Here is a 25,254-nt window from a genome sequence, read left to right on the forward strand (position 1 = left end):
GCCCCCATCTGGGAGGCGTAGGTCTGAGGGGGCCCGCAAGGTAGGTAGATGTGTCCCCACACCGGGGTTGCGGTTCCAGGTCGGTGAGTTTTCTTGTTAGGGGGAGGGTGGTGGGGGCCAACCTCTGTCCAATGTGACGGAGTGGCCTCCTGCGGTGGTGAGGGGTCTCCCCCACCTGTCGAATGCACCTTTGCAGCTGCCACAGGCTGCTGGCTGCAACACCTCCGTTTGGACTGGGAGTGTTTCCCCCAGTGTGGGAAACAGTCTCTGTTCACCGTAAAATCCCACGCCTCCTTATAAAACAGCTCAATCAGGTCTGTAAACGACCTGAACGAGCAGAATAAATAGGTTCAAGTGGCATCCCGCTGGCTTTAATTGCCTGCGGGATTCCCACCAGCGGGGGCTGCGTGCGCACGCCAGCGCGTCAGTGGGGATCCCGGAAGTGTGCGGATTCGCGGCGGGCTCCGGTCCCGCTACCGGATTTCCAGATTTTCGGGGCCCCCCCGCTGGCGGGTGCTAAAATAGAACCCCAACATTTAATAGTTTCTCACCATTTAAGCAATGTTCTGTTTTTCTATTCTTCCGACAAAAGTGAATAACCTCACATTTCCCCACATTATATTCCATCTGCCACCTTCTCGCCCACTCACTTAACCTGTCTATATCCCTTTGCAGATTTTCTGTGTCCTCCTCACAGCTCACTTTCCCACCGATGAACATTTTAACTTTTTCTTTATATTTTTCTATTCCTCCCAGAGAGCTCCTTCCCTTTCCTCTCTGGGGGATTTGTGAAGGTTATTGTTCCTCTTTATATCAGTTTTAAATCATTTGTTAAACCGTTTAGGGTCTGGTCTGAGCTGATTAGTTTTCGGTTTGTGTTTACTGAGTCCAGCTTGCTGTATTCTGACTCCAGATTGTAAAATTGCAATCTTGTTTTTCTGAGCTGCTACTGCAGGCCTGAAAGGGTTAATCTTCAACCAAAGTGAGTCACGAAACTGAAACTAACTTTGTCACTCCTTGCACCGAGTGTTTATGAGAATTTCACTTCCTGCTCTGGTTCCTCTCTCTCTCTCTCTCTCTCTGTGTTGTGTGAAAACTCTTTCAGGTGCTGCAGGAATGGAGCCCGGAGCTTTCGAGGATGAATTAACCTGTGCTGTGTGTCTCCAGGTGTACCAGGACCCGGTGATATTACCCTGTGTGCACAGTTTCTGTTTGAAATGTATTGAGGGAGTTTGGGCCCAGACAGCAGGCCCAGAAGGGTTTGAGTGCCCTCAGTGTCGCCGGAAATTCAACCCCAGGCCCAGTCTGGAGAGAAACTTCACGCTGTGTAATATCGTGGAGAAATACAATCGCTCACAGCCTCCTGCTGATTCAGGCCGTGTCATGTGTGAGTACTGTGATGAGACTCCAACCCCAGCTGTGAAGACGTGTCTGAAATGTGAAGCTTCCTTTTGCTCCCGTCATTTAAAACCACATTTACGGAAAGAGGCCTACAAAGATCACACCCTCATCGAGCCTACGGCTGATCTTACAGAGAGACAGTGCCTTGACCATAAGAAGGTCTTTGAATACTACTGTAAAGATGATGCAGAGTGTGTGTGTGTTTCCTGTATAATAATAGGGAAACATAAATCCCACACACTGCTGAGCCTCGATCAGGCACGAGCTGCAATTAAGGTGAGTGACACAATTCCTGATATTAAATACAGTGATGGAGGGTTTTCCTGTTAATAACGAACATTAATTCGAACTGATTACAGACAGTGCTGATTTAGCCCAGTGTTTTCTTGCTGCCCTGGGTTTACGGCTATTTGTTTCATATCAGTCAGATTTGCTCCCTCCCCCTTCTCTTGGTCTGTCTGAGAGAACAGGGTGGGCACTGGGAGGGGTGTGAGAGTGACCCAGGGTGACTGCCCCTCACCCACACTCAGCCCCTCCTGGTGAGGACATTGTGGAGCTCAGTAATTCACAGTGTGGGCACCTGTGAGAACTGGCACTCCATGACATAGGGCTGTAGAGCAGAGCATGTTGGAGCCCTGTGTAACGCTGGGGTATTCTGCCATCTGACCATCAGGGAGAGGACCATCACCGGTGGGGGGAGTGAGGGACACCCACGGGGGGTGACTCAGGGGCTGGGGGGAGAAACTGTTTCTCAAAACAAGAGGGAATTGGTGTTTGAGAAATGCTGGTGTGACTGAGTCTGTCTCTCTTTCCCCTCGGCTGATTCCTGGAAATGGAGGAGCTGAGTCCGTGTGAAAATGCAGCACACGGTGTGTCAGTGTGAAAAAAAGCCGGTGTGTGTGGTCACTCAGTTTATACAGGGCAGGGAGCGCCTCTTTACTGAGAGCCACAGAAGGGAATATTTCTGCTCAGGGCCCAGACACTGAGAATCCCCCAAACCACTTTCTATCCACACCCAGTGGGGTCACTCCTGGAACGGAATCATTTCCCCTTTAAATCCCAGTTTGAATCCCTTTTGAAAACTTTCCAATTGCCTTTACAGGAAGAATTGGAGAGAGAAATCGAGAGGCTTCGGGGAATCCAGCAGAATTGTTCCAGCAAACAGCGAGACTTGGAGAGATCAGAAGCTGAAATAAAGGTAGGGAAAAATGGGACTGGATTTACTCTGGAATCTGCAGCCAATTCAGGACAAACTCTGGGAAATTCCTCCCCAGCTCCCTTTTAAAGGGTGGGAGTGACTCCAAACCCCCCACATGTTCATGGAGTCTGTTCCAGAGATCGAGGACTCTGGTGTCTAACCTAACTCTGTGCCTATGGATTTTATACACAGACCCTCTGGTCCTACCATCCCGATCCATCTCAATACCTCACCCAACCAGTGAGTCAATAATCCCTCGATCATTTTGAAAACCTCAATCATGTCCCACTCGGCCTTTCTCTAAATGACCCTCCCTCTTGGAGACGATTCTCAGAATTAAATCCATCAGACTACGTGTCATTCTGGCCACCGTCCTCTCCAGAGTCTTGATCTCCTTCACCAGGTGTGGGCACCAAAACTGGACCCATCACTCCAGGTGTGGATGGACCAGGTGGCAGTGCCATACACAGTCCAAATACAGTGCTCTTTCTTTTAAACTCAAGGCTCAAGGCAACACTCGTTAAACTCTGTTTTCTCTCCCAGTAGACACCCCCCACTGCTTGTCTATCTTTAACGGGTGATCGAGTAGTGATCGAAACAAACTGTCCCGTCCCTGGAAAGTGCCGTGTGCTCAGGGTAAGAGCTGTGTGGAAGGGCCGTTTGTAATGAGAGTTGGTTTGGCTTTCAGACACGAATCAATGAGCTGAAAGGAAAGCAATCGAAGAGCTACTCTGACTGGAGGAGACAGCTGGAAGAAGATGAAGAATACGCACTGAAACTGATCGATGAGGAGGGGCTCCGAGCTCTCTCACAGATTAGAAGCTGTTCTGAAGCATTAAACAAGAGGATGGAACAGATGACATTAATAGATGGAGAATACCAGAGTCTGGAACAGAGGGACCCTCTCTCCTTTATTCAGGTACATCTTCAATATAAACAGGGTCATGTCTGGGGAATGGGGCGTTTCTGTGAGGCTGGTGAGAGGACTGAATTGTTTGAAGATTGTTGGTGGGGCCCAGCAATGGTGCTGCCCCCTCAGCCCTGCCCCGGGAGTGTTGGTGCTGCCCCCTCAGCCCTGCCCCAGGAGTGTTGGTGCTGCCCCCTCAGCCCTGCCCCAGGAGTGTTGGTGCTGCCCCAGGATGGAGTGCAGTGAAATGTTGGATTAGTCCCCATTCCTGTGACTGGCCCCACCTACTGTTTTACACTGAACTCTTTACTCTCAATCCCAAATTCACGGTTTGGTTTCATTGGGTTTTGATTTGTTTGTTGCATAAACAATCGAATAGTGATAATGGGGCAGTTCAATTATCCGAATATAGACTGGGAAAAAACAGAGTAAAGGGCAAAGAGGGGGAGGAATTCCCCAAATGTGTTCAGGAGAACTTTCTTCAATATGTTTCCAGCCCAACGAGGAAGGAAGCAGTGCTGGATCTAGTTCTGGGGAATGAAGTGGGGCAAGTGGAGCATGTTTCAGTGGGGGAGCATTTGGGAAACAGTGATCACAATATCATTCGGTTTAGAAAAGTAATGGAGAAGGACAAGAAACAATCAAATGTAAAAATACACAACTGGAGGAGGGCTAATTTCTGTGAGTTGAAAAGGGATCTGGCCCAGGTGGGTTGGAAACAAAGGTTGGCAGGTAAAGCAGTAAATGAGCAATGGGAGGCCTTCAAAGAGGAGATAGTTCGGCTACAGACTAGAGACATTCCTGTGAGGGGGAAAGGAAGGGCATCCAGAGCTAGAGCTCCCTGGATGATTGAAGAAATAGAGATTAAAATGAAACATAAAAAGGAGGCTTATGATAAATGTCAGGTTCATAATAGACAGTAATCACAGTAGAGAATCAAACAGAATACAGAGAGTGCAGAGGAGAACTGAAAAAGGAAATGAAAGGGGCAAAGATAATGTATGAGAAAAGATTAGCGGGTAACATAAAGTCTTTTAGAGACTTACAAAGTGTAAAAGGGTGGTTAAAGGAAAGGTGGGGCCGATGAAGGACCATAAAACTCCACAGGAAAAGTGATCCAACCGTGGCTATCTGGAGAAGTTAAGGATGGTATTAGATTAGAAGAGACTTACAATGTTACCAAAAAGAGCAGTAAGCCTGAGGATTTGGAGGGTTTTAGAAATCAACAAGGGATGACCAAGAAATTGATGCAGAGGGAGAAAATTGAATATGAGAGTAAACTAGCAAGAAATATAAAAACAGATTGTAAGAGCTTCTACAGGTGTGTAACAAGGAAGAGATTAGTTAAAGTAAACATAGGTCACTTCGAGGCAGAGACAGGAGAAATTATAATGGGGATTAAGGAAATGGCAGAGACGTTAAACTAATATTTTGTATCTGTCCTCACGGTTGAAGAGACAAAAACATACCAGAAATAGTGGGGAACCAAGGGTCTAATGAGAGTGAGGAACTTAAAGTAATTATGATTGGTAAAGAAAAAGCACTGGAGAAATTAATGGGACTAAAAGCTGACGAATCCCCTGGACCTGATGGCCTACATCATAGAGTCATAGAGTTAGAGTCATAGAGTTATACAGCACGGATAGAGGCCCCTCGGCCCATCGTGTCCGCGCCGGCCATCAAGCCCAGTCTAATCTAATCCCATATCCCAGCATTTGGTCCATAGCCTTGTATGCTATGGCATTTCAAGTGCTCATCCAAATGCTTCTTGAATGTTGTGAGGGTTCCTGCCTCCACAACCCTTTCAGACAGTGAGTTCCAGACTCCAACCACCCTCTGGGTGAAAAAGTTCTTTCTCAAATCCCCTCTAAACCTCCCGCCTTTTACCTTGAATCTATGCCCCCTTGTTATAATACCCTCAACGAAGGGAAAAAGCTCCTTAGTATCCATCCTTTCTATGCCCCTCATAATTTTGTACACCTCAATCATGTCCCCCCTCAGCCTCCTCTGCTCCAAGGAAAACAAACCCAATCTTCCCAGTCTCTCTTCATAGCTGAAGCGCTCCAGCCCTGGTAACATCCTGGTGAATCTCCTCTGCACCCTCTCCAAAGCGATCACATCCTTCCTGTAGTGCGGCGACCAGAACTGCACACAGTGCTCCAGCTGTGGCCTAACCAGTGTTTTATACAGCTCCATCATAACCTCCTTGCTCTTATATTCTATGCCTCGGCTAATAAAGGCAAGTATCCCATATGCCTTCTTTACCACCTTATCTACCTGTTCCGCTGCCTTCAGGGATTTGTGAACTTGCACACCAAGATCCCTCTGACCCTCTGTCTTGCCTAGGGTCCTCCCATTCATTGTGTATTCCCTTGCCTTGTTAGTCCCTCCAAAGTGCATCACCTCGCACTTTTCCGGGTTAAATTCCATTTGCCACTGTTCCGCCCATCTGACCAACCCATCTATATCGTCCTGCAGACTGAGGCTATCCTCCTCGCTATTTACCACCCTACCAATTTTTGTATCATCAGCGAACTTACTGATCATACCTTTTACATTCATATCCAAGTCGTTAATGTAGACCACAAACAGCAAGGGCCCCAGCACAGATCCCTGTGGTACCCCACTGGCCACAGGCTTCCAGTCACAAAAACAACCTTCGACCATCACCCTCTGCCTTCTGCCACTAAGCCAGTTTTGTATCCAAAGTGCCAAGGCACCCTGGACTCCATGGGCTCGTACCTTCTTGACCAGTCTCCTGTGCGGGACTTTATCGAAGGCCTTACTGAAATCCATGTATACCACATCCACTGCGTTACCCTCATCCACACGCCTAGTCACCCCCTCATCGTAGGGTTTTGAAAGAGGTGACTGCTGAGGTAGTGGATGCATTGGTTTTGATCTTCCAGAATTCCCTAGATTCTAGAATGGTACCTGTTGATTGGAAGGTAGCAAATGTAACCCCGTATTCAAGATAGAAGAGAGAGAAAACAGGGACCTATAGGCCAGTTAGCCTGACATCAGTGGGAGAGAAAATCCTAGAATCTATTATTAAGGACGTAGTAACAGGGCACTTAGAAAATCGTAATATGATTAGGCAGAGTCAGCACGGTTTTTGAAAGGGAACTTGTGTTTGACAAATCTATTAGAGCTTTTAATGGGTGTAACTAGCAGGGTAGATATGGGGGAACTGGTAGATGTAGTATATTGGGATTTTCAAAAGGCATTTGATAAGGTGCCACAGAAGATTAGGGCTCATGTGATTGGGGGTAATATATTAGCATGGATTGAGGATTGCTTGACGGACAGAAAACAGAGAGTAGGAATAAACAGGTCATTTTCGGGCTGACAGGTTATAACTAGTGGGGTGCCGCGAGGATCAGTGCTTGGGCCTCAGCTGTTTACAGTCTATATCAATGATTAGATTAGTGGACCGAGTGTAATGTATCCAAGTTTGCTGACAATACAAAGATCGGTGGGAAAGTAAGCTGTGAGGAGGATGCAAAGAGGCTGCAAATGGATATAGACAGGTTAAGTGAATGGGCGAGACGGTGGCAGGTGGAGTATAATGTGGGGAAATGTGAAATTATCCACTTTGGCAGGAAGAATAGGAAAGCAGAATATTTTTTAAAAGGTGAGAGACTAATTATGTACAGTTTTGGTCTCCGTACCAAAGGAAGGTTACAGTTGTTCAACAAAGGTTCACCAGATTGATTCCTGGGGTCAGAGGGTTGTCTTATGAGGAGCGATTGAGTAGAATGAGTTTATAGTCAGTGGATTTTAGAAGAATGAGAGATGATCTCATTCAAACATATAAGATTCTGAGAGGCTCGACAGGGTAGATGCTGAGAGTCTAGAACTGGAGGGCATAGTCTCAAGATAAGGAGAAATTAGCCCATTTAGGACCAAGATGAGGTAAAATTTCTTCACTTAGAGTGTTGTGAATCTTTGGAATTCTCTACCCCTGAGGGCTGTGGATGCTCAGTCGTTGAACATATTCAAGGATGAGATGGATAGATTTTTGGACTCTTGGGGAATCAAGGGATATGGGGATCGGGCGGGAAAGTGGAGTTGAGGTCGAAGATCAGCCATGATCTGATTGAATGGCGGAGCAGGTTCGAGGGGCCGAATGGCCGACTGGCCGACTCCTGTTCCTACTTCTTATGTTCTTAAAAAGGAAATCTTCTTGTGGAGGCAGAGGGAATGACTGAGGTACGAAATGAATACTTTGCATCGGTCTTCAGTAAAGAAGAGGATGCTGCCAATCTTCCAGTAAAGGAGGAGGGGTAGAGAAACTGGAGAGGATTAAAATAGATAAAGAGGAAGTACTAAAAGGGTTGGCAGCGCTCAAAGTGGAAAAGTCACCCGGTCCGGGTGGGATGCATCCTAGTTTGCTGAGGGAAGTAAGGGTGGAAATAGTGGAGGCTCTGGCCACAATATTCCAATCCTCCTTGGATATGGGAATGTTGCCAGAGGACTGGAGGATTGCAAATGTTACACCTCTGTTCAAAAAAGGGGAGAGGGATAAACCCGGCAACTACAGGCCAATCAGCCTAACGTCGATGGTGGGGAAATTTCAAGAGACAATAATCCGAGACAAAATTAATTGTCACTTGGAAGAAAATGGGATAATAAACAACAGACAACACAGATTTATTAAAGGCAAATCGTGTCTGAATAACTTGATTGAATTCTTCGATGAAAACTTGTCAGCAAAATTGAAGCCCATGGGATTAAAGGGACAGTGGCAGCATGGACACGAAATATGCTCAGAGACAGAAAGCAGAGAGTAGTGGTGAACGGTTGTTTTTCAGACTGGAGGGAAGTTTACAGTGGTGTTCCCCAGGGCTCAGTATTAGGACCATTGCTCTTTTTGATATATATTAATGACCTGGACTTGGGTGCAGAGGGTATAATTTCAAAGTTTGCAGATGGCACAAAACTCGGAAATGTAGTAAACGATGTGAAGGATAGTAACAGACTTCAGGAGGACAGAGACAGACTGGTGAAATGGGCAGAAACATGGCAGATGCAATTTAATGCAAAGAAGTGTGAAGTGATGTATTTTGGTGGGAAGAATGAGGAGAGGCAAAATAAACTAAATGGTACAATTTTAAAGAGGGTGCAGGAACAGAGAGACCTGGGGGTGTACGTACACAAATCTTTGAAGGTGGCAGGACAAGGTGAGGAGGCTGTTAAAAAAGTACCCAGGATCCTTGGCTTTATAAACAGAGGCATAGATTACAAAAGCAAAGAAGTTATTCTAAACCTTTATAAATCACCGGTTAGGCCCCAGCTGGAGTATTGTGTCCAATTCTGGGCACCGCACTTTAGGAAGGATGTCCAGGCCTTTGAGAGGGTGCAGAGGAGATTTACTAGAATGGTTCCAGGGATGAGGGACTTCAGTTATGTGGAGAGATTGGAGAAGCTGAGATTGTTCTCCTTCGAGCAGAGAAGGTTAACAGGAGATTTAATAGAGGTGTTCAAAATCATGAAGGGTTTTGACAGAGTAAATGAGGAGAAACTGTTTCCAGTGGCAGAAGGTTGGCCTTTATTTCTCGGGGGATGGAATATCAAAGCAGGGGAGTCATGCTACAACTGTACAGGGTGCTGGTGAGACCACACCTGGAGTACTGCGTACAGTTCTGGTGCCCTTATTTAAGGAAAGACATATTTGCATTGGAGGCAGTTCAGAGAAGGTTCACTAGTTTGATTCCAGGTATGGAAGGTTTGTCTTATGAGGAAAGATTGATCAGGTTGGGTTTATACTCATTGGAGTTTAGAAGAATGAGAGGAGATCTTATTGAAACATACAAGATTCTGAGGGGACTCGATAGGGTAGATGCTGAGAGGATGTTACCCCTCATGGGGGAATCTAAAACTAGGGGGCTTGGTCTCAGAATAAGGGGTCGCCCGTTTAAGACGGAAATGAGGAGGAATTTCTTCTCCCAGAGGGTCGTGAATCTTTGGAATTCTTTACCCCAAAAAGCTGTGGAGGCTGAGTCATTGAATACATTCAAGGCTGAGTTGGACAAATTTTGATCAGCAAGGGAGTCAAAGGATATGGGGAAAGGGCGGGAAAGTGGAGTTGAGGTAAAAATCAGATCAGCCATGATCTCATTAAATGGCGGAGCAGGTTCAAGGGGCCGAATGGCCGACTCCTGCTCCTATCTCTTATGGTCTTATAAAGTTCTGTATTTAAGATGATCGGAAAAGAATCAGGTGAGAAGAGGAGAATTCTTTTTACACAGCGAGTTGTTATGATCTGGAATGTGCTGCCTGAAAGGGCGGTGGAAGCAGATTCAATAATAACTTTCAAAAGGGAATTGGATAAATACTTGGAGGGGTAAAATTTACAGGGCTATGGGGAAAGAGCGGGGGAGTCAGGCTAATTTGATAGCTCTACCAAAGAGCCGGCACTGACATGACGGGCTGAATGGCCTCCTTCTGTCCTGTATCATACTATGATTCTATGATTTAAAAATAATGAGAGATCTGATGAGGGTTGTGCAGTTGATGTTGTGTATATGGACTTTCAGAAGACATATGATAAATCATAGAATCATCGATTCGTAGAAAGGTTTCAGCACGGAAGGAGGCCATTCAGCCCATCGAGTCCGTGCCAGCTCGATGCAAGAGCAATCCAGCTCGTCCCACTCCCCCACCCTTTCCCTGTAGCCCTGCAAATTTTTTCCTTTCAAGTACTTATCCAGTTCCCTTTTGAAGGCCATGATTGAATCTGCCTCCACCATCCCCTCGGGCAGTGCATTCCAGATCCTAACCACTTGCTGCGTAAAAAGGTTTTTCCTCATGTCACCTTTGGTTCTTTTGCCAATCACCTTAAATCTATGTCCTCTGGTTCTTGACCCTTCCGCCAATGGGAACAGTTTCTCTCTATTTACTCTGTCTAGACCCTTTATGATTTTGAATACCTCTATCAAATCCCCTCGCAACCATCTCTGTTCCAAGGGGAACAACCCCAGCTTCTCCAGTCTATCCACGTAACTAAAGCCCCTCATCCCTGGAATCATTCTAGTAAATCTCTTCTGCACCCTCTCTAAGGCCTTCACATCTTTCCTAAAGTGTGGTGCCCAGAACTGGACACAATACTCCAGTTGTGGTCGAACCAGTGTTTCATAAAGGGTCATCATGACTTCCATACTTTTGTGCTCTGTGCCTCTATTTGTAAAGCCCAGGATCCCGTATGCTTTTTTCAAACCACTTTCTCAACCTGCCCTGCCACCTTCAATGATTTGTGCACATAAACCCCCAGATCTCTCTTCCTGTAACCCTTTAGAGTTGTGCCCTCCAGTTTATATTGCCTCTCCTCGTTCTTCCTACCAAAATGCATCACTTTGCATTTTTCTGCAGCCCACATAAAAGACTTATTAGCAAAATTAATGCCCATGGGATTAAAGGGACAGTGGCAGCGTGGATACAAAATTGGCTCAGGGACAGAAAGCAGAGAGTAGTGGTGAACGGTTGTTTTTCAGATTGGAAGGAAGTTTACAGTGGTGTCCCCCAGGGGTCAGTATTAGGACCACTGCTCTTTTTGATATATATTAATGACCTGGACTTGGGTATATGGAACATAATTTCAATGTTTGTGGCTGACACAAAGCTTGGAAATGTAGTAAACAGTGAGGAGGATAGTAACAGACTTCAGGAGGACATGGACAGACTGGTGAAATGGGCGGACACATGGCAGATGCAATTTAACACAGAGAAGTGTGAAGTGATGCATTTTGGAAGGAAAAATGAGGAGAGGCAATATAAACTAAATGGTCCAATTTTAAAGGGGGTGCAGGAACAGAGAGATCTGGGGGATCATCTACAGAAATCTTTGAAGGTGATCAGGACAATTTGATCAAGCTGTTAAAAAAGAATACGGGATCCTGGGCTTTATAAACAGGCTTGGAGTACAAAAGCAAGGAAGTTATTCTAAACCTTTATAAATCACATGGTTAGGTCCCAGCTGGAGTATTGTGTCGAATTCTGGGCACCACACTTTAGAAAGGATGTGAAGGCCTTAGAGAGGATGCAGAGGAGATTTACCAGAATGGGACCAGGGATGAGGGACTTCAGTTATGTGGAGAGACTGGAGAAACTGGGATTGTTCTCCTTAGAGCAGAGAAGGTTAAGGGGAGATTTAATGGAGATGTTCAAATCATGAAGGGTTTCGATACAGTAAATAAGGAGAAACTGTTACCACTGGCAGGAGGGTCGGTAACCAGAGGACACAGATTTAAGGTAATTGGTAGAAGCACCAGAGGCAGCATGAGGAGAATTGTTTTTACAGAATGAGTTGTTATGATCTGGAATGCGCTGCCTGAAAGGGCGGTGGAAGCAGATTCAATAATAACTTTCAAAAGGGAATTGGATAAATACTTGAAGGGGAAAAATTTGCAGGCCTATGTGGAAAGAGCAGGGGGAGTGGGACTAATTGGACAGCTCTTTCAAAGAGCCGGCACAGGCACAATGGGCCGAATGGCCTCCTCCTGTGCTGTAAGATTCTATGATTCTATTGACTGATTTGATCTCCTCTTTTTATTCACAGAACTCGAAGCAGCTCCTTTCCAGGTAAGTTCCTCTCAGTCATACAGTACCTGCTGCTGATAGGGAACCTTCACCTGTATCTGGGAGAAGAGTGAAAGTAGAATCACCGCTTGGAAACCTCCCCAGATCAGGGGCTTTCAAATGGGGCGAATATTGAGTGATGTTTAACTATGGTTTGAGGGGTTCTTGGCTCAGGCAGCCTGTGGGAAATGGGAGTGAGATGGGCTGTTCCATCGGTGTGTCGAGCTTCTCAGGAACCTGTTAGACAGGAATTGAGAGTGAGAGAAACCTGCAGTGACCTGTATCGAACCGAGGCTTCCTGAAGGCTCCATGTGTGTCAGTGACAGCTTTATTCCATTGGGTCAGTAAGTGCTGTGTGATTGGCTTGTTCTATCAACCAGCCCATGGAGAAATGAGGAGAGGGGCAGGTCCCAGTGTCAGAGTGACAGTAAAATGTCTTGTGATTGGCTCATTCTATCCACTAACAGAGAAATGAGTGTGTGCTGAAATGTCCCAGTAATGTCAGTGTGACTGGACACTCTGTGAGGGAATCCCACCGATCCCAGGTCCCTGGGAGGCTGTTCCTTCTCCTCTCCTCACTTCACATGATCGTAGTGAGTGTGTTCCTGCAGAGAGGGGGAAGCACAGACTGGAGACCCTCGGGATAATAATAATTATTAATAATGGAAAGATAAGGGCTCCAGTGCAGAGAAACTGGACTGAACACAGACGGCTTTGAAAATCACAAACTGAGCTGAAGTGACAGCAAACCAGGATCCCACTGCTCGTGTGGAGATCAGTGTGAATGCAGGGAGACTGCAAATCCCGGGATTCTGCCATTCTCAGGATGGGTTGCTGCGGGGTGTCAGTACGAGCATTAGAAGGGGTGCAGGTTGTTGCACTGATCACTCGTTCCCCTTTGGGTTTCTGATCTGAAATGTCCCCACTGATAAAAACATTCTCTCCTCTTTCATTACAGAGTGACTGAGACTCAGAGAGTCACAGACCCAGATGTTCCAGCGCTCACCCTGAACCTGTCCAAAATATCTCAACTTATCCAGAAGAGGCTGAATGGATCGGAAAAGTACCACTCAGACATATTGGGAATGATAAGGAAAAACGTGCAGCTTTTCTCCAATTCTGGGCACCACACTTTAGGAGAGATGTCAAGGTTAAGAATTTCAAGAGGTGAGGAGGCACTTAGATTAAAGCCCTCAGGTTAGAGATGATTGCCGTTGGCTGGGCTTGTCTGAGACATGAAGAAACTGTTATTGAATCATTAAAATAAGATTTCCAAGGCGATTACGATCAATATACTGATTGGACTGAAAGAGGAGGAAGGCGGTGTGTACTGAGGACATCTGAATGGAGAAGTGGGGAAGTTATGTTAAACTTGTATCAAACCTTGGTTAGACCACACTTGGAGCACTGTGCACAGTTCTGGTCTCCATATACCTTGGTTAGACCACACTTGGAGCACTGTGTACAGTTCCGGTCTCCATATACCTTAGTTATGGCCAGTTAGCAGGTCGGGTTAGTTGTGTTCAGACAGCTGGGAATATCCCCGAACTTTAATCTCAGGTCCCTGTGTGTGTGGATCAGGAGCCTGAGATTAATCCTCAGTCGCCAGTGACACCTGCTTTAAACATTCCTCACTGCAATGGGCCAAAGCTTCACCCGCCATGGGTCAGGTAGGGGCGGGGTTACACACTGTCAATCAGAGTGTCTCTTAAAGGGACACTGTCCCTCACAGGGCTGTCAGTATCTGTGCTCCGGGGAGGGGGCAGAATCAGCTCAACAGGGGTAGCCCCAGTCCCAGGGATTGTCATCGAGCAGTCGACAGGGATCGGGGGGAGAGCGGGAATATTCCAAGGTGTGTTTATATCACAGGGGATCACAATGTTCATAATTTCTATTTAACCCTTTATGTTTCTATTTAACCCTTTCTGTTCCTTGTTAACCCTTTCTTTCTCGGTGACGTTTCTTCAGTCAGGGTTCAGTGCGAGGGATTCGAGGGTCGAGTTCCTGCACCTGTTCCCTCCTCGCAGCTCGGAATTGGTCCAAGTCTCAGACCCAGGGGGAGAGGGAGTGTTGGTGAATTCAGAGTGAACAGGGAGCAACAGTTTAATGTACAGAAGGGACATCAGATTCATCTCAATTGACAACAGAATCCTCACTACTGTGTGGAAATTAATGGAGACTTTAATCAGAGCTGTGAGCAGGATGGAACAGTAACAGGAGGGGGAGAGCCCAGGGCACACTCCTGTATTCAGGATGGGACAGTAACAGGAGGGAGAGAGCCCAGGGCACACTCCTGTATTCAGGATGGGACAGTAACAGGAGGGAGAGAGCCCAGGGCACACTCCTGTATTCAGGATGGGACAGTAACAGGAGGGAGAGAGTCCAGGGCACACTCCTGTATTCAGGATGGGACAGTAACAGGAGGGAGAGAGCCCAGGGCTCACTACTGTATTCAGGATGGAACAGTAACAGGAGGGAGAGAGCCCAGGGCACACTCCTGTATTCAGGATGGGACAGTAACAGGAGGGAGAGAGCTCAGGGCACACTCCTGTATTCAGGATGGAACAGTAACAGGAGGGAGAGAGCCCAGGGCACACTCCTGTATTCAGGATGGGACAGTAACAGGAGGGAGAGAGCTCAGGGCACACTCCTGTATTCAGGATGGAACAGTAACAGGAGGGAGAGAGCCCAGGGCACACTCCTGTATTCAGGATGGAACAGTAACAGGAGGGAGAGAGCCCAGGGCACACTCCTGTATTCAGGATGGGACAGTAACAGGAGGGAGAGAGTCCAGGGCACACTCCTGTATTCAGGATGGGACAGTAACAGGAGGGAGAGAGCCCAGGGCTCACTACTGTATTCAGGATGGGACAGTAACAGGAGGGAGAGAGCCCAGGGCACACTCCTGTATTCAGGATGGGACAGTAACAGGAGGGAGAGAGCTCAGGGCGCACTCCTGTATTCAGGATGGAACAGTAACAGGAGGGAGAGAGCCCAGGGCACACTCCTGTATTCAGGATGGAACAGTAACAGGAGGGAGAGGGCCCAGGACACACTCCTGTATTCAGGATGGGACAGTAACAGGAGGGAGAGAGCCCAGGGCACACTCCTGTATTCAGGATGGAACAGTAACAGGAGGGAGAGAGCCCAGGGCACACTCCTGTATTCAGGATGGGACAGTAACAGGAGGGAGAGAGCCCAGGGCACACTCCTGTATTCAGGATGGAACAGTAACAGGAGGGAGAGGGCCCAGGGCACACTCCTGTATTCAGGATGGGACAGTCACAGGAGGGAGAGAGTCCAGGGCACACTCCTGCATTCAGGATGGGACAGTAACAGGAGGGAGAGGCCCAGGGCACACTCCTGTATTCAGGATGGAACAGTAACAGGAGGGAGAGGGCCCAGGGCACACTCCTGTATTCAGGATGGAACAGTAACAGGAGGGAGAGAGCCCAGGACACACTCCTGTATTCACGATGGGACAGCAACAGGAGGGAGAGAGCCCAGGGCACACTCCTGTATTCAGGATGGAACAGTAACAGGAGGGAGAGAGCCCAGGACACACTCCTGTATTCACGATGGGACAGCAACAGGAGGGAGAGAGCCCAGGGCACACTCCTGTATTCAGGATGGAACAGTAATAGGAGGGAGAGAGCCCAGGGCACACTCCTGTATTCAGGATGGAACAGTAACAGGAGGGAGAGAGCCCAGGGCACACTCCTGTATTCAGGATGGGACAGTAACAGGAGGGAGAGAGCCCAGGACACACTCCTGTGAGCTGTGTGTTCCCAGTGCAGCCAGTGCTGAGATTGTGGGGCTGTTACTGTGAATCTGTGGGATGTGTTGTGTGCCGGTGAATCCCCTGCATTGTGTCTGGGAGAACGTGTGCACAGTGCCAGGGGCTTGTGTGATTAAACTGACTGCTACTGTGTGTCTCCACTGCCGTGTTTGCACTGAGTGTACAGCACTGGGACCCACACACTGCTATTTAACAGGGATTCTGATCAAAGGCCATTTATTTAACAGGGGATGAACACAGTCTAAGAGGTAATATGGGGCTGACAGTGTCTGGGAAATACTGACACTCCCACCCTGCAGCTGTCAATCATTGATGGGAGTGGAATAACCCTGTCTGACCAATCTCTTCTCTCCTCTCTAGGGCAAAGGTCAGCGATGAGCCTGGATCCAAAGACAGCAAACTGGAACTTGGTTCTGTCCAATGATCTGAGATCAGTAACACGGACTGGACAGGATCAGCCCTACCCACCTCACCCAGAGAGGTTTAAAGACGATCCCCAAGTCCTCTGCTCCCAGAGTTTCTCCTCAGGATCCCATTCCTGGGATGTGGAGACTGATGGGAAAGAGTGGAGAATAGGGATTGTGTGTGGGAGCGCAGAGAGAGAGGGGAGAGAGTCTGGTCTCGGGAATAGCAATAAATCCTGGTGTTTACGTTATTCTGTTTTGTTTGGTGTTTCTCTCAGAACCGGTCACAATTCCCACTTCACTCGCCTCCCACTGATCCCGTCTAACAGCCGGATCCGAGTTCAGTTGGATTACGAGGCCGGGACTGTGTCATTTCACCGGGTCACTGACTCACTGACACATTTACACACATTTCAAACCACATTCACTGAACCCGTGTTTCCGGCATTTTATTGTTGGAAAAAAACATCCCTAAAACTGTTAAATTAATCCTGATTGTGGAGACTCGGTGACATCACTTCCTGTTCGGGACTGATGTCACTTCCAGGTCTGCCCTTCTGATGATGTCACTTCCAGGACTGCTCTTCTGATGATGTCACTTCCAGGTCTGCCCCTCTGATGATGTCACTTCCAGGAGTCCCCCTCTGATGATGTCACTCCCCATCTGCCCCTCTGATGATGTCACTCCTGGCTCCACCCCCTCTAATTATGTCACTTCCAGCACTGCCCTTCTTTGTGAGGGTCGGTCCCTAAAGCTAAAAATAGCTGCTTTTGGTGAGTTTCCTTGTAATTCGTAGCGTTCCAATTAATTGTCTCCTTCAGTTGTAGAATTTTACCACTTTAGTTGCAGAATTGTCGTGGTATTAATCACAGGAGTGAATCAGAATAGTGGCAGGCACGACTGTATTAATCTCAGTAGTGAATGGTAGTGACAGGGCATGACTGTATTAATCTCAGGAGTGAATGGTAGTGACAGGGCATGACTGTATTAATCTCAGTAGTGAATGGTAGTGACAGGGCACGACTGTATTAATCACAGTAGTGAATGGTAGTGACAGGGCACGACTGTATTAATCACAGTAGTGAATGGTAGTGACAGGGCACGACTGTATGAATCACAGTTGTGAATGGTAGTGACAGGGCACGATCGTATGAATCTCAGTAGTGAATGGTAGTGACAGGGCACGACTGTATTAATCTCAGTAGTGAATGGTAGTGACAGGGCATGGTCCCTTTAAAGTGCTGCTGTGAAAATCTGAGTCTGGGGTTTGAAATTGTTCTTTGACGGTCGCTCCAAACAGTGATGGTGAATCGACAGCCCGAGTTACACTGACTTCAGTGGGAAAGAAAATGGTGCGGGTGTAAAATGGGCTGTCCATTCACTATCGCCCGTGTTGCACTAACACCAGAGACCAATTTCACCCCCGGGGTCTCCTGGGCATCGCTGAGAGCTTCTGGGACTGCCCAGGGGGGGTAACACATCTGTCCGAAACTAAGCAAATGTATTGATTCATTGGACCAGACTGGGAACTTTTAATCTGTGTTTTATGGGGTGGTGATTTTTAGTTTATTGGACAGTAAGGTTCCTCCAGGGCTCACAACCAACATGAAATGGGAATATTATGGGATGTTACTGAGGTGACTGAGTGTGTGAGACACAAACAGGAAAATTGCCCCACCAATTGGAGTCTACAATCAGCGTCCCAGGTGGTCATGGGTGATAATGGGACATTTTGTGATAACCAAAAACCAAAGGGTCAGGAAAACGATGTGTGAGTGACCGGTGAGAAACAAAGATCACCTGGGAACAACCCCCAAAGGGCATCAATCAGGAATCAATACACAATCCAGTGAAAGTCAGGAAAGGGGAGTTAACAATCGTTAATTGATAGCTTTCTCTTGGAGACGGTTGTGTCCTTGCTTATACTGAACAGTGAGAAGAATATTTTATAACCTGGGCTCTACCCGAGAGATCGGGACCACGCAGGGGGAGATAAGCAAAGACCTCCAGACACCCCCCGGTCTGTTGATCAGATAGCCTGAAAGCACAGGAATGGCTTGTATTTGATGTCACGTTCGGTGTGATTTTGGGAAACAGCTGTGTGTGTAAATGTGATATTTTGCACGTGAGGCAACCAGTCTGTGGAATGCATGATGGAGATGCCCTGAAGGACGGGTCTCAGACATGCTCAGTCATGTTGACAACACCACGACATGAAATGGTTAATGTGCTCAGGAGAGTGAGGACAGATACTGGATCACTACTGATTTACACTTGGTAATCAAGGCACTGACACATGCTCCATAGAGAAACCGACCAGTTAATGAAACAATCAGGATAGTGTTAAACACACTGGTCCCGATCAGAGGGATTGAAATTAAAGTAAAGACGGACATAGAATTTGGATTTCCAAAATTCAGGGTTGGGTTCCTTCGAGTTAACGATGAAATTGGGACAACTGAGGGCCGGGGAGAAATAATACTGAGCCAGAATTATCCACAAGATGGATAATGGTAAAAAGGAGAGCTGGAGGATCTTTGAAGTCCAAGATTTCTTGATGATATGGTAGTATTTGGGGGGAGCCTAGTTTCTGTAGTTTTCTGTACAATGTATTATGATTTTCTTTGTCTGTATCATGATGTGTGATAATAACCAAATGAAACTTAGATTAGAAGAGCAAATGGCTGGAGATCGGTCTGTGATGCTCACAGGATGAGGACCTTAGATAAGGCCCCAGGATCACACAAAGGAGGGTGGGGGGAGATTGTAGAAGATTAAGACTGAGAAGTAATGAGGGAAACCACTTTCTTAGATTACTTCTGTAGTTTAAAACCCCTAATATTGATAGACTGACAGTGCATTCGAAACAACGTAATGCTGAAATTGAAAAGGGGACCTCTACCCCTGGGGATCATGAATGGAGGGAGGTCGTCTATAATGTGGGACAGCATCCTTGGGTGAAAATCATGTCTCTGCTTTTTGTTATTATACAACTTGTTATGATTGTAACACTTTTCTTTCTCATTTGTCGTATTTGAAAGAACTTTTTTGTAAATGTGACGCTGATTAAACTTCTTGTAACAATGTTTAAACTTATCTGTGGTGAGTGCAATTCAGATTCAATGAATGGGTTAAAGTGAGTTGTTCGATCTCACACTCAATTGAGGGGCGACTGAAGGATTTTGGACTTTCAACACCAGTTATTAATTACCTGCTAAAGGAGCTGAGTTTGGTTAAAAATATTATTTCAACAAAGGAACGGTTAAACTGACTGTTCAAGGCAGCATGCTGGGAAGGTTGGCCAAATTGGAAAAGTTTCATTCAGCAGATTGTCTCGAAGGTTAAAGGTAAGACAGATGCAAGGCCTTGAAAGTCTGTGAGAAGCTGTTGTAAACATCAGATGCTGTCATATCAACTTGTTCAAACCATGGGAAAGAGAGAGAGGGAAAAGTAACAACAGTGAGTTTTGCCAGCAAGAGTGGGGAGAAGTGAGGAGGGAGTGGGGGAGAAGAGGGAAGAAGGGGAGGAGATTGGGGGTCGGGGAGGGAGGAAGAGAGGGGGAGTGGGGAGGGGGGGGATGCGGGGAGGGGGACGTGAGGCCTGGTTCCCACACTCCTCGTCGGCCAAGTTTTGTATCATCTGCAAATTTTGAAATTGTGCCCTCGACACCCAGGTCCAAATTGAAAAGAGAAGATTGTGAAGTTCAAATTAACCGATCGAAAACATTCCAAGTGAGCAAAGATTCATCAAAGAATTCACCACAATACATCTCTCAATAAATGCCCTGCTTCCCTCCACCTTTTACGAGTTGTTTTAATATATTTTCATTCTTTGTCACTGACACATAAATCAGAGGAGGAAATTTCAGCTGCAATGAGATTCCCGTGAGATGGGCCTTGTCCCATTAGCTGCAGTGTTACAAGAACAACAGAAACTTGTATTTATAAAGCACCTTTAACGTAGTAAAACATCACAATGTGCTTCACAGGAGCAATCAAACCAAAACTGACACCAAGGCAAAGAAAAAGACATTAGGTCAGGTGACCAAAAGCTTGGTCAAAGAGGTCGGTTTTAAGGAGAGTCTTAAAGGAGGAGAGAGAGGGGGAGAGGTTCAGGGAGGGAATTCCAGAGCTTAGGGCCGAGGCAGCTGAAGGCACGGCCGCCAATGGTGGAGCGATGAAAATCGGGGATGCACAACAGGCCAGAATTGAAGGAGCGCAGAGATCCCGGAGGATTGTAGGGCTGGAAGAGGTTACAGAGATAGGGAGGGGCGAGGCCAGGGAGGGATTTGAATACAACGATGAGAATTTTGAATTTAAGGTGTTGCTGGACCGGGAACCAATGTAGGTCAGTGAGCACAGGGGTGATGGGTGAATGGGACTTGGTGCAAGTTAGGATACGGGCAGCAGAGTCTTGGATGGGCTGAAGTTTAAGGAGGGTGGAAATGGGAGGCCGGCCAGGAGAGCATTGGAATAGTCAAGTCTGGAGGTCACAAATGCATGGATGAGGGTTTCAGCAGCAGATGAGCTGAGGCAGGGGTGGAGACGGGTAATGTTGAGGTGGAAGTAGGCGGTCTTGGTGATGTTGAGAATATGGGTTCGGAAGCTCAGCTCAGGGTCCAATAGGACGCTAAGGTTGCAAACAGTCAGCATCAGACAGTGGTCAGGGAGAGGGATGGAGTCGGTGGCTCGGGAACGGAGTTTGTGGCGGGGACTGAAGACAATGGCTTCGGTCTTCCCAATATTTAGTTGGAGGAAATTTCTGCTCCTCCAGTACTGGATGTCGGACAAGCAGCGTGACAAATCAGAGAGAGTGGAGGGGTCGAGAGAGGTGGGGGTGAGGTCGAGCTGGGTGTCGTCAGTGTACATGTGGAACCCGACACTGTGTTTTCGGATGATGTCACCGAGAGGTAGCATGTAAATGAGAAATAGGAGGAGACCAAGCACAGATCCATGGGGAACTCCAGAGTTAACGGTACGGGAGATTTACTCTGTATCTAACCCGTGCTGTACCTGCCCTGGGAGTGTTTGATGAGTCAGGCTGAAGCATTTGCAACCATCTTCAGCCAGAAGTGCCGAGTGGATGATTCATCTCCGCCTCCTCCCGATATCCCCACCATCACAGAATCTAGTCTTCAGCCAATTCGATTCACTCCACGTGATATCAAGAAACAGCTGAGTGCACTGGATACAGCAAAGGCGATGGGCCCCGACAACATCCCAGCTGTAGTGCTGAAGGCTTGTGCTCCAGAACTAGCTGCGCCTCGAGCCAAGCTGTTCCAGTACAGCTACAACACTGGCATCTACCCGACAATGTGGAAAATTGCCCAGGTATGTCCTGTCCACAAAAAGCAGGACAAATCCAATCCGGCCAATTACCGCCCCATCAGTCTACTCTCAATCATCAGTAAAGTGATGGAAGGTATCATCGACAGTGCTATCAAGCGGCACTTACTCACCAATAACCTGCTCACCGATGCTCAGTTTGGGTTCCGCCAGGACCACTCGGCTCCAGACCTCATTACAGCCTTGGTCCAAACATGGATAAAAGAGCTGAATTCCAGAGGTGAGGTTGAGAGTGACTGCCCTTGACATCAAGGCAGCATTTGACCGAGTGTGGCATCAAGGAGCCCGAGTAAAATTGAAGTCAATGGGAATCAGGGGGAAAACTCTCCAGTGGCTGGAGTCATACCGAGCACAAAGGAAGATGGTCGTGGTTGTTGGAGGCCAATCATCTCAGCCCCAGGGCATTGCTGCATGAGTTCCTCAGGGCAGTGTCCTAGGCCCAACCATCTTCAGCTGCTTCATCAATGACCTTCCCTCCATAAGGTCAGAAATGGGGATGTTCGCTGATGACTGCACAGTGCTCAGTTCCATTTGCAACCCCTCAGATAATGAAGCAGTCTGTGCCCGCATGCAGCAAGACCTGGACAACATCCAGGCTTGTGCTGATAAGTGGCAAGTCTCATTCGAAAAACGACACTTCCTCAGTACTGCCCCTCCGATAGTGCAGCACTCCCTCAGTACTGCCCCTCCGATAGTGCAGCACTCCCTCAGTACTGCCCCTCCGATAGTGCAGCACTCCCTCAGTACTGCCCCTCCGATAGTGCAGCACTCCCTCAGTACTGCCCCTCCGATAGTGCAGCACTCCCTCAGTACTGCCCCTCCAAGAGTGCAACACTCCCTCAGCACTGTCCCACCGACAGTGCCGCACTCCCTCAGCACTGACCCTCCAACAGTGCCACACTCCCTCAGTACTGCCCCTCCGACAGTGCGGCGCTCCCTCAGTACTGCCCCTCCGACAGTGCGGCGCTCCCTCAGTACTGACCCTCCGACAGTGCGGCGCTCCCTCAGTACTGACCCTCCGACAGTGCAGCGCTCCCTCAGTACTGACCCTCCGACAGTGCAGCGCTCCCTCAGTACTGACCCTCCGACAGTGCCGCGCTCCCTCAGTACTGACCCTCCGACAGTGCAGCGCTCCCTCAGTACTGCCCCTCCGACAGTGCAGCACTCCCTCAGTACTGACCCTCCGACAGTGCAGCACTCCCTCAGTACTGACCCTCCGACAGTGCAGCACTCCCTCAGTACTGACCCTCCGACAGTGCAGCGCTCCCTCAGTACTGCCCCTCCGACAGTGCCGCGCTCCCTCAGTACTGCCCCTCCGACAGTACAGCACTCCCTCAGTACTGCCCCTCCGACAGTGCCGCGCTCCCTCAGTACTGCATTGAAGTTTCAGTCTGGATTATGAGCTCACGTCTCTCGAGTGGAGATTGATCCCACGACCTTCTGATTCAGAGGCCATTCGGTCCATCGTGCCTGTGCCGGCTCTTTGAAAGAGCTATCCAATTAGTCCCACTCCCCTGCTCTTTCCCATAACTCTGTAAATTTTTCCCCTTCAAGTATTTATTCAATTCCCTTTTGAGATTTTCTATTGAATCTGCTTCCCCCGCCCTTTCAGGCAGCACATTCCAGATCAGAACAACTCGCTGCGTAAAAACATTCTCCTCATCTCCCCTCTGGTTCTTTTGCCAATTACCTTAAATCTGTGTCCTCTGGTTATCGACCCTCCTGCCACTGGAAACAGTTTCTCCTTATTTACTCTATCAAAACGGAAACAGTTTCTCCTTATTTACTCTATCAAAACACTTCATGATTTGAACACCTCTGTTAAATCTCCCCTTAACCTTCTCTGCTCTGAGGAGAACAATCCCAGCTTCTCCAGTCTCTCCCCATAACTGAAGTCCCTCATCCCTGGTCCTATTCTAGTAAATCTCCTCTGCACCCTCTCCAAGGCCTTGAGATCATTCCTAAAGTGCGGTGCCCAGAATTGGACACAATCCTCCAGCTGAGGCCTAACCAGTGATTTATAAAGGTTTAGCATAACTTCCTTGCTCTTGTACTCTCTGCCTCTGTTTATAAAGCCAAGGTTCAACCAACTGACCATTAAACCCCTCACAGGAGGTCCACTAGTGATTGAAAGTTAAATCAGGATTTCCCAGCACAAATTCTCCCTGAGACAGATTCAACAGCCCGTCCCCTGAGCTCTGGGGAACTGACGAGGGCTGATTTAATTCCATCTTCGATTTCATTGTAATTCAACCGAATCATGCTGTACAAATAATCTCCTGTTGGGCTTTATCTGAATGGAGATGAGAGGCTTGTCATGGTTGGCACCTGCAACAAACTCCATCACATTCACCGAGTCCTGCTGGGGATTGGTCGAATTGTAAAGGGTCCCTGGACCAGTGATTGATGGAGAACAGTCAGAAAACTCCCCATACAGACATTTCCAAACCTCAGGTCAGTGCTCTGTCACGGCCAGAATCGTGACTCGCCTCGGAGTCAGAAGGTCGTGGGTTCAAGTCCCACTCCAGAGACTCGAGCCCATAATCCAGGCCGACACTCCATATCACACGAAGGGCCCAAACCTCTCCACCATTCTCCAGCGTTCCCGGGAAGATCAAAGGTTTCTTCCTGTAATCTCTGCGGCTCAAAGATGGTCACAGACGAGTTTGGGAATCAATGTTTCTCTCAATGGGCTGATGGAATTCACAAAGGGGGAGTCAGAGCTCGGCTGTGAGAGTGAGCTCAGGAACATTAGAGATAAGTCCCAGAGAGTGTCCTTCGGAAGGTCAGAGAATGGGTGACCTTTGGAGATGGTGTTTAGCCTCAGACCCTGGGCAGGTAATCTCTGTACCTTGTGTGTTAAACCAGAATGGGAGTCTGCGGGGAGCTGATTTGCCTGAACTGATGTGACATCGAGTGCAGTTTGTAAACAAGGCTCTGGCTGTGAGTGAGGAAGTGTCGAAATGTCATTTCCAGTCCAACTCTTTCACAGCACTTTGTGTTTCCATCAAACCCTCACAAGGACCTTCTCACCAGCTCCCTGAACAGTCAGTCAGGGCGTCTGAGAGACATTTAGGAGATTACAGAGATAGGGAGGGGCGAGGCCATGTGAAGATCAACTGTCTGTTAGGTTCTGTGGGCCGAGGAATGTTTCCTCCCTCAGGGACAGAAACTGTCAGTCAGACACGGTTTGGGTGAAAGTTTTGTAACTCTGAATATTTCTGTCCCCTCGGATGGAGCTGAGCTCTGGGCCTGAGTGAGGAACCTGTGGGAATGAGTTGATGTGAAGGGGCTGAGGTGGACAGTGTGTCTGCTGTCTCCCTTCTCTCCCACTCTGCTCTATAAGCTTCATATCATCGGGTACCTGAACTCTACTGATTGTTTCTGGATGTGGAACCTTCCCTGGTTAATGGAGCCATTGAACTGTGAGTCCTGTTACTGGGAAAGTGCTCGATCTGCAGACAGGGTTACAAGGTGTGTAATACGGGGAGAGAATCACAGGCCTTACACTGGGAGTTGCCTTTCCTTCACTCTCAGAATATATTTTTACTGCACATTATATTTCAGCTGGGAAGTGATTCAAAGAGTAAAGTTTCTCTTATGATTTCTGTATTATTGGATT

General features: G+C 47.7%; 1 protein-coding gene across 1 annotated transcript; it reads left to right on the forward strand.

Moving 5' to 3' along the window:
• The first annotated feature begins 1,033 nt into the window (after positions 1–1,033).
• Positions 1,034–19,379, forward strand: LOC137309974 (E3 ubiquitin/ISG15 ligase TRIM25-like). Its single transcript, XM_067977977.1, has 6 exons — positions 1,034–1,677; positions 2,504–2,599; positions 3,288–3,518; positions 12,064–12,086; positions 13,042–13,250; positions 16,243–19,379. Exons 1-6 carry the CDS (start codon positions 1,117–1,119, stop codon positions 16,773–16,775), a joined length of 1,653 nt encoding a protein of 550 aa, XP_067834078.1. The 5' UTR covers positions 1,034–1,116; the 3' UTR covers positions 16,776–19,379.
• The last annotated feature ends 5,875 nt before the right edge of the window (positions 19,380–25,254 follow it).

This window comes from Heptranchias perlo, unplaced genomic scaffold (assembly GCF_035084215.1).
Source record: "Heptranchias perlo isolate sHepPer1 unplaced genomic scaffold, sHepPer1.hap1 HAP1_SCAFFOLD_198, whole genome shotgun sequence".
NCBI classification, from domain to species: Eukaryota; Metazoa; Chordata; class Chondrichthyes; order Hexanchiformes; family Hexanchidae; genus Heptranchias; species Heptranchias perlo.

Bases quoted from the DNA above. Each gene is read 5' to 3' on its own strand.
- LOC137309974 (XM_067977977.1), top strand. From the start codon at position 1,117: ATGGAGCCCGGAGCTTTCGAGGATGAATTAACCTGTGCTGTGTGTCTC. The intron at 2,600-3,287 runs GTAGGGAAAAAT...TTTGGCTTTCAG, and splicing joins GATCAGAAGCTGAAATAAAG to ACACGAATCAATGAGCTGAA. The intron at 3,519-12,063 runs GTACATCTTCAA...TTTTATTCACAG, and splicing joins ACCCTCTCTCCTTTATTCAG to AACTCGAAGCAGCTCCTTTC.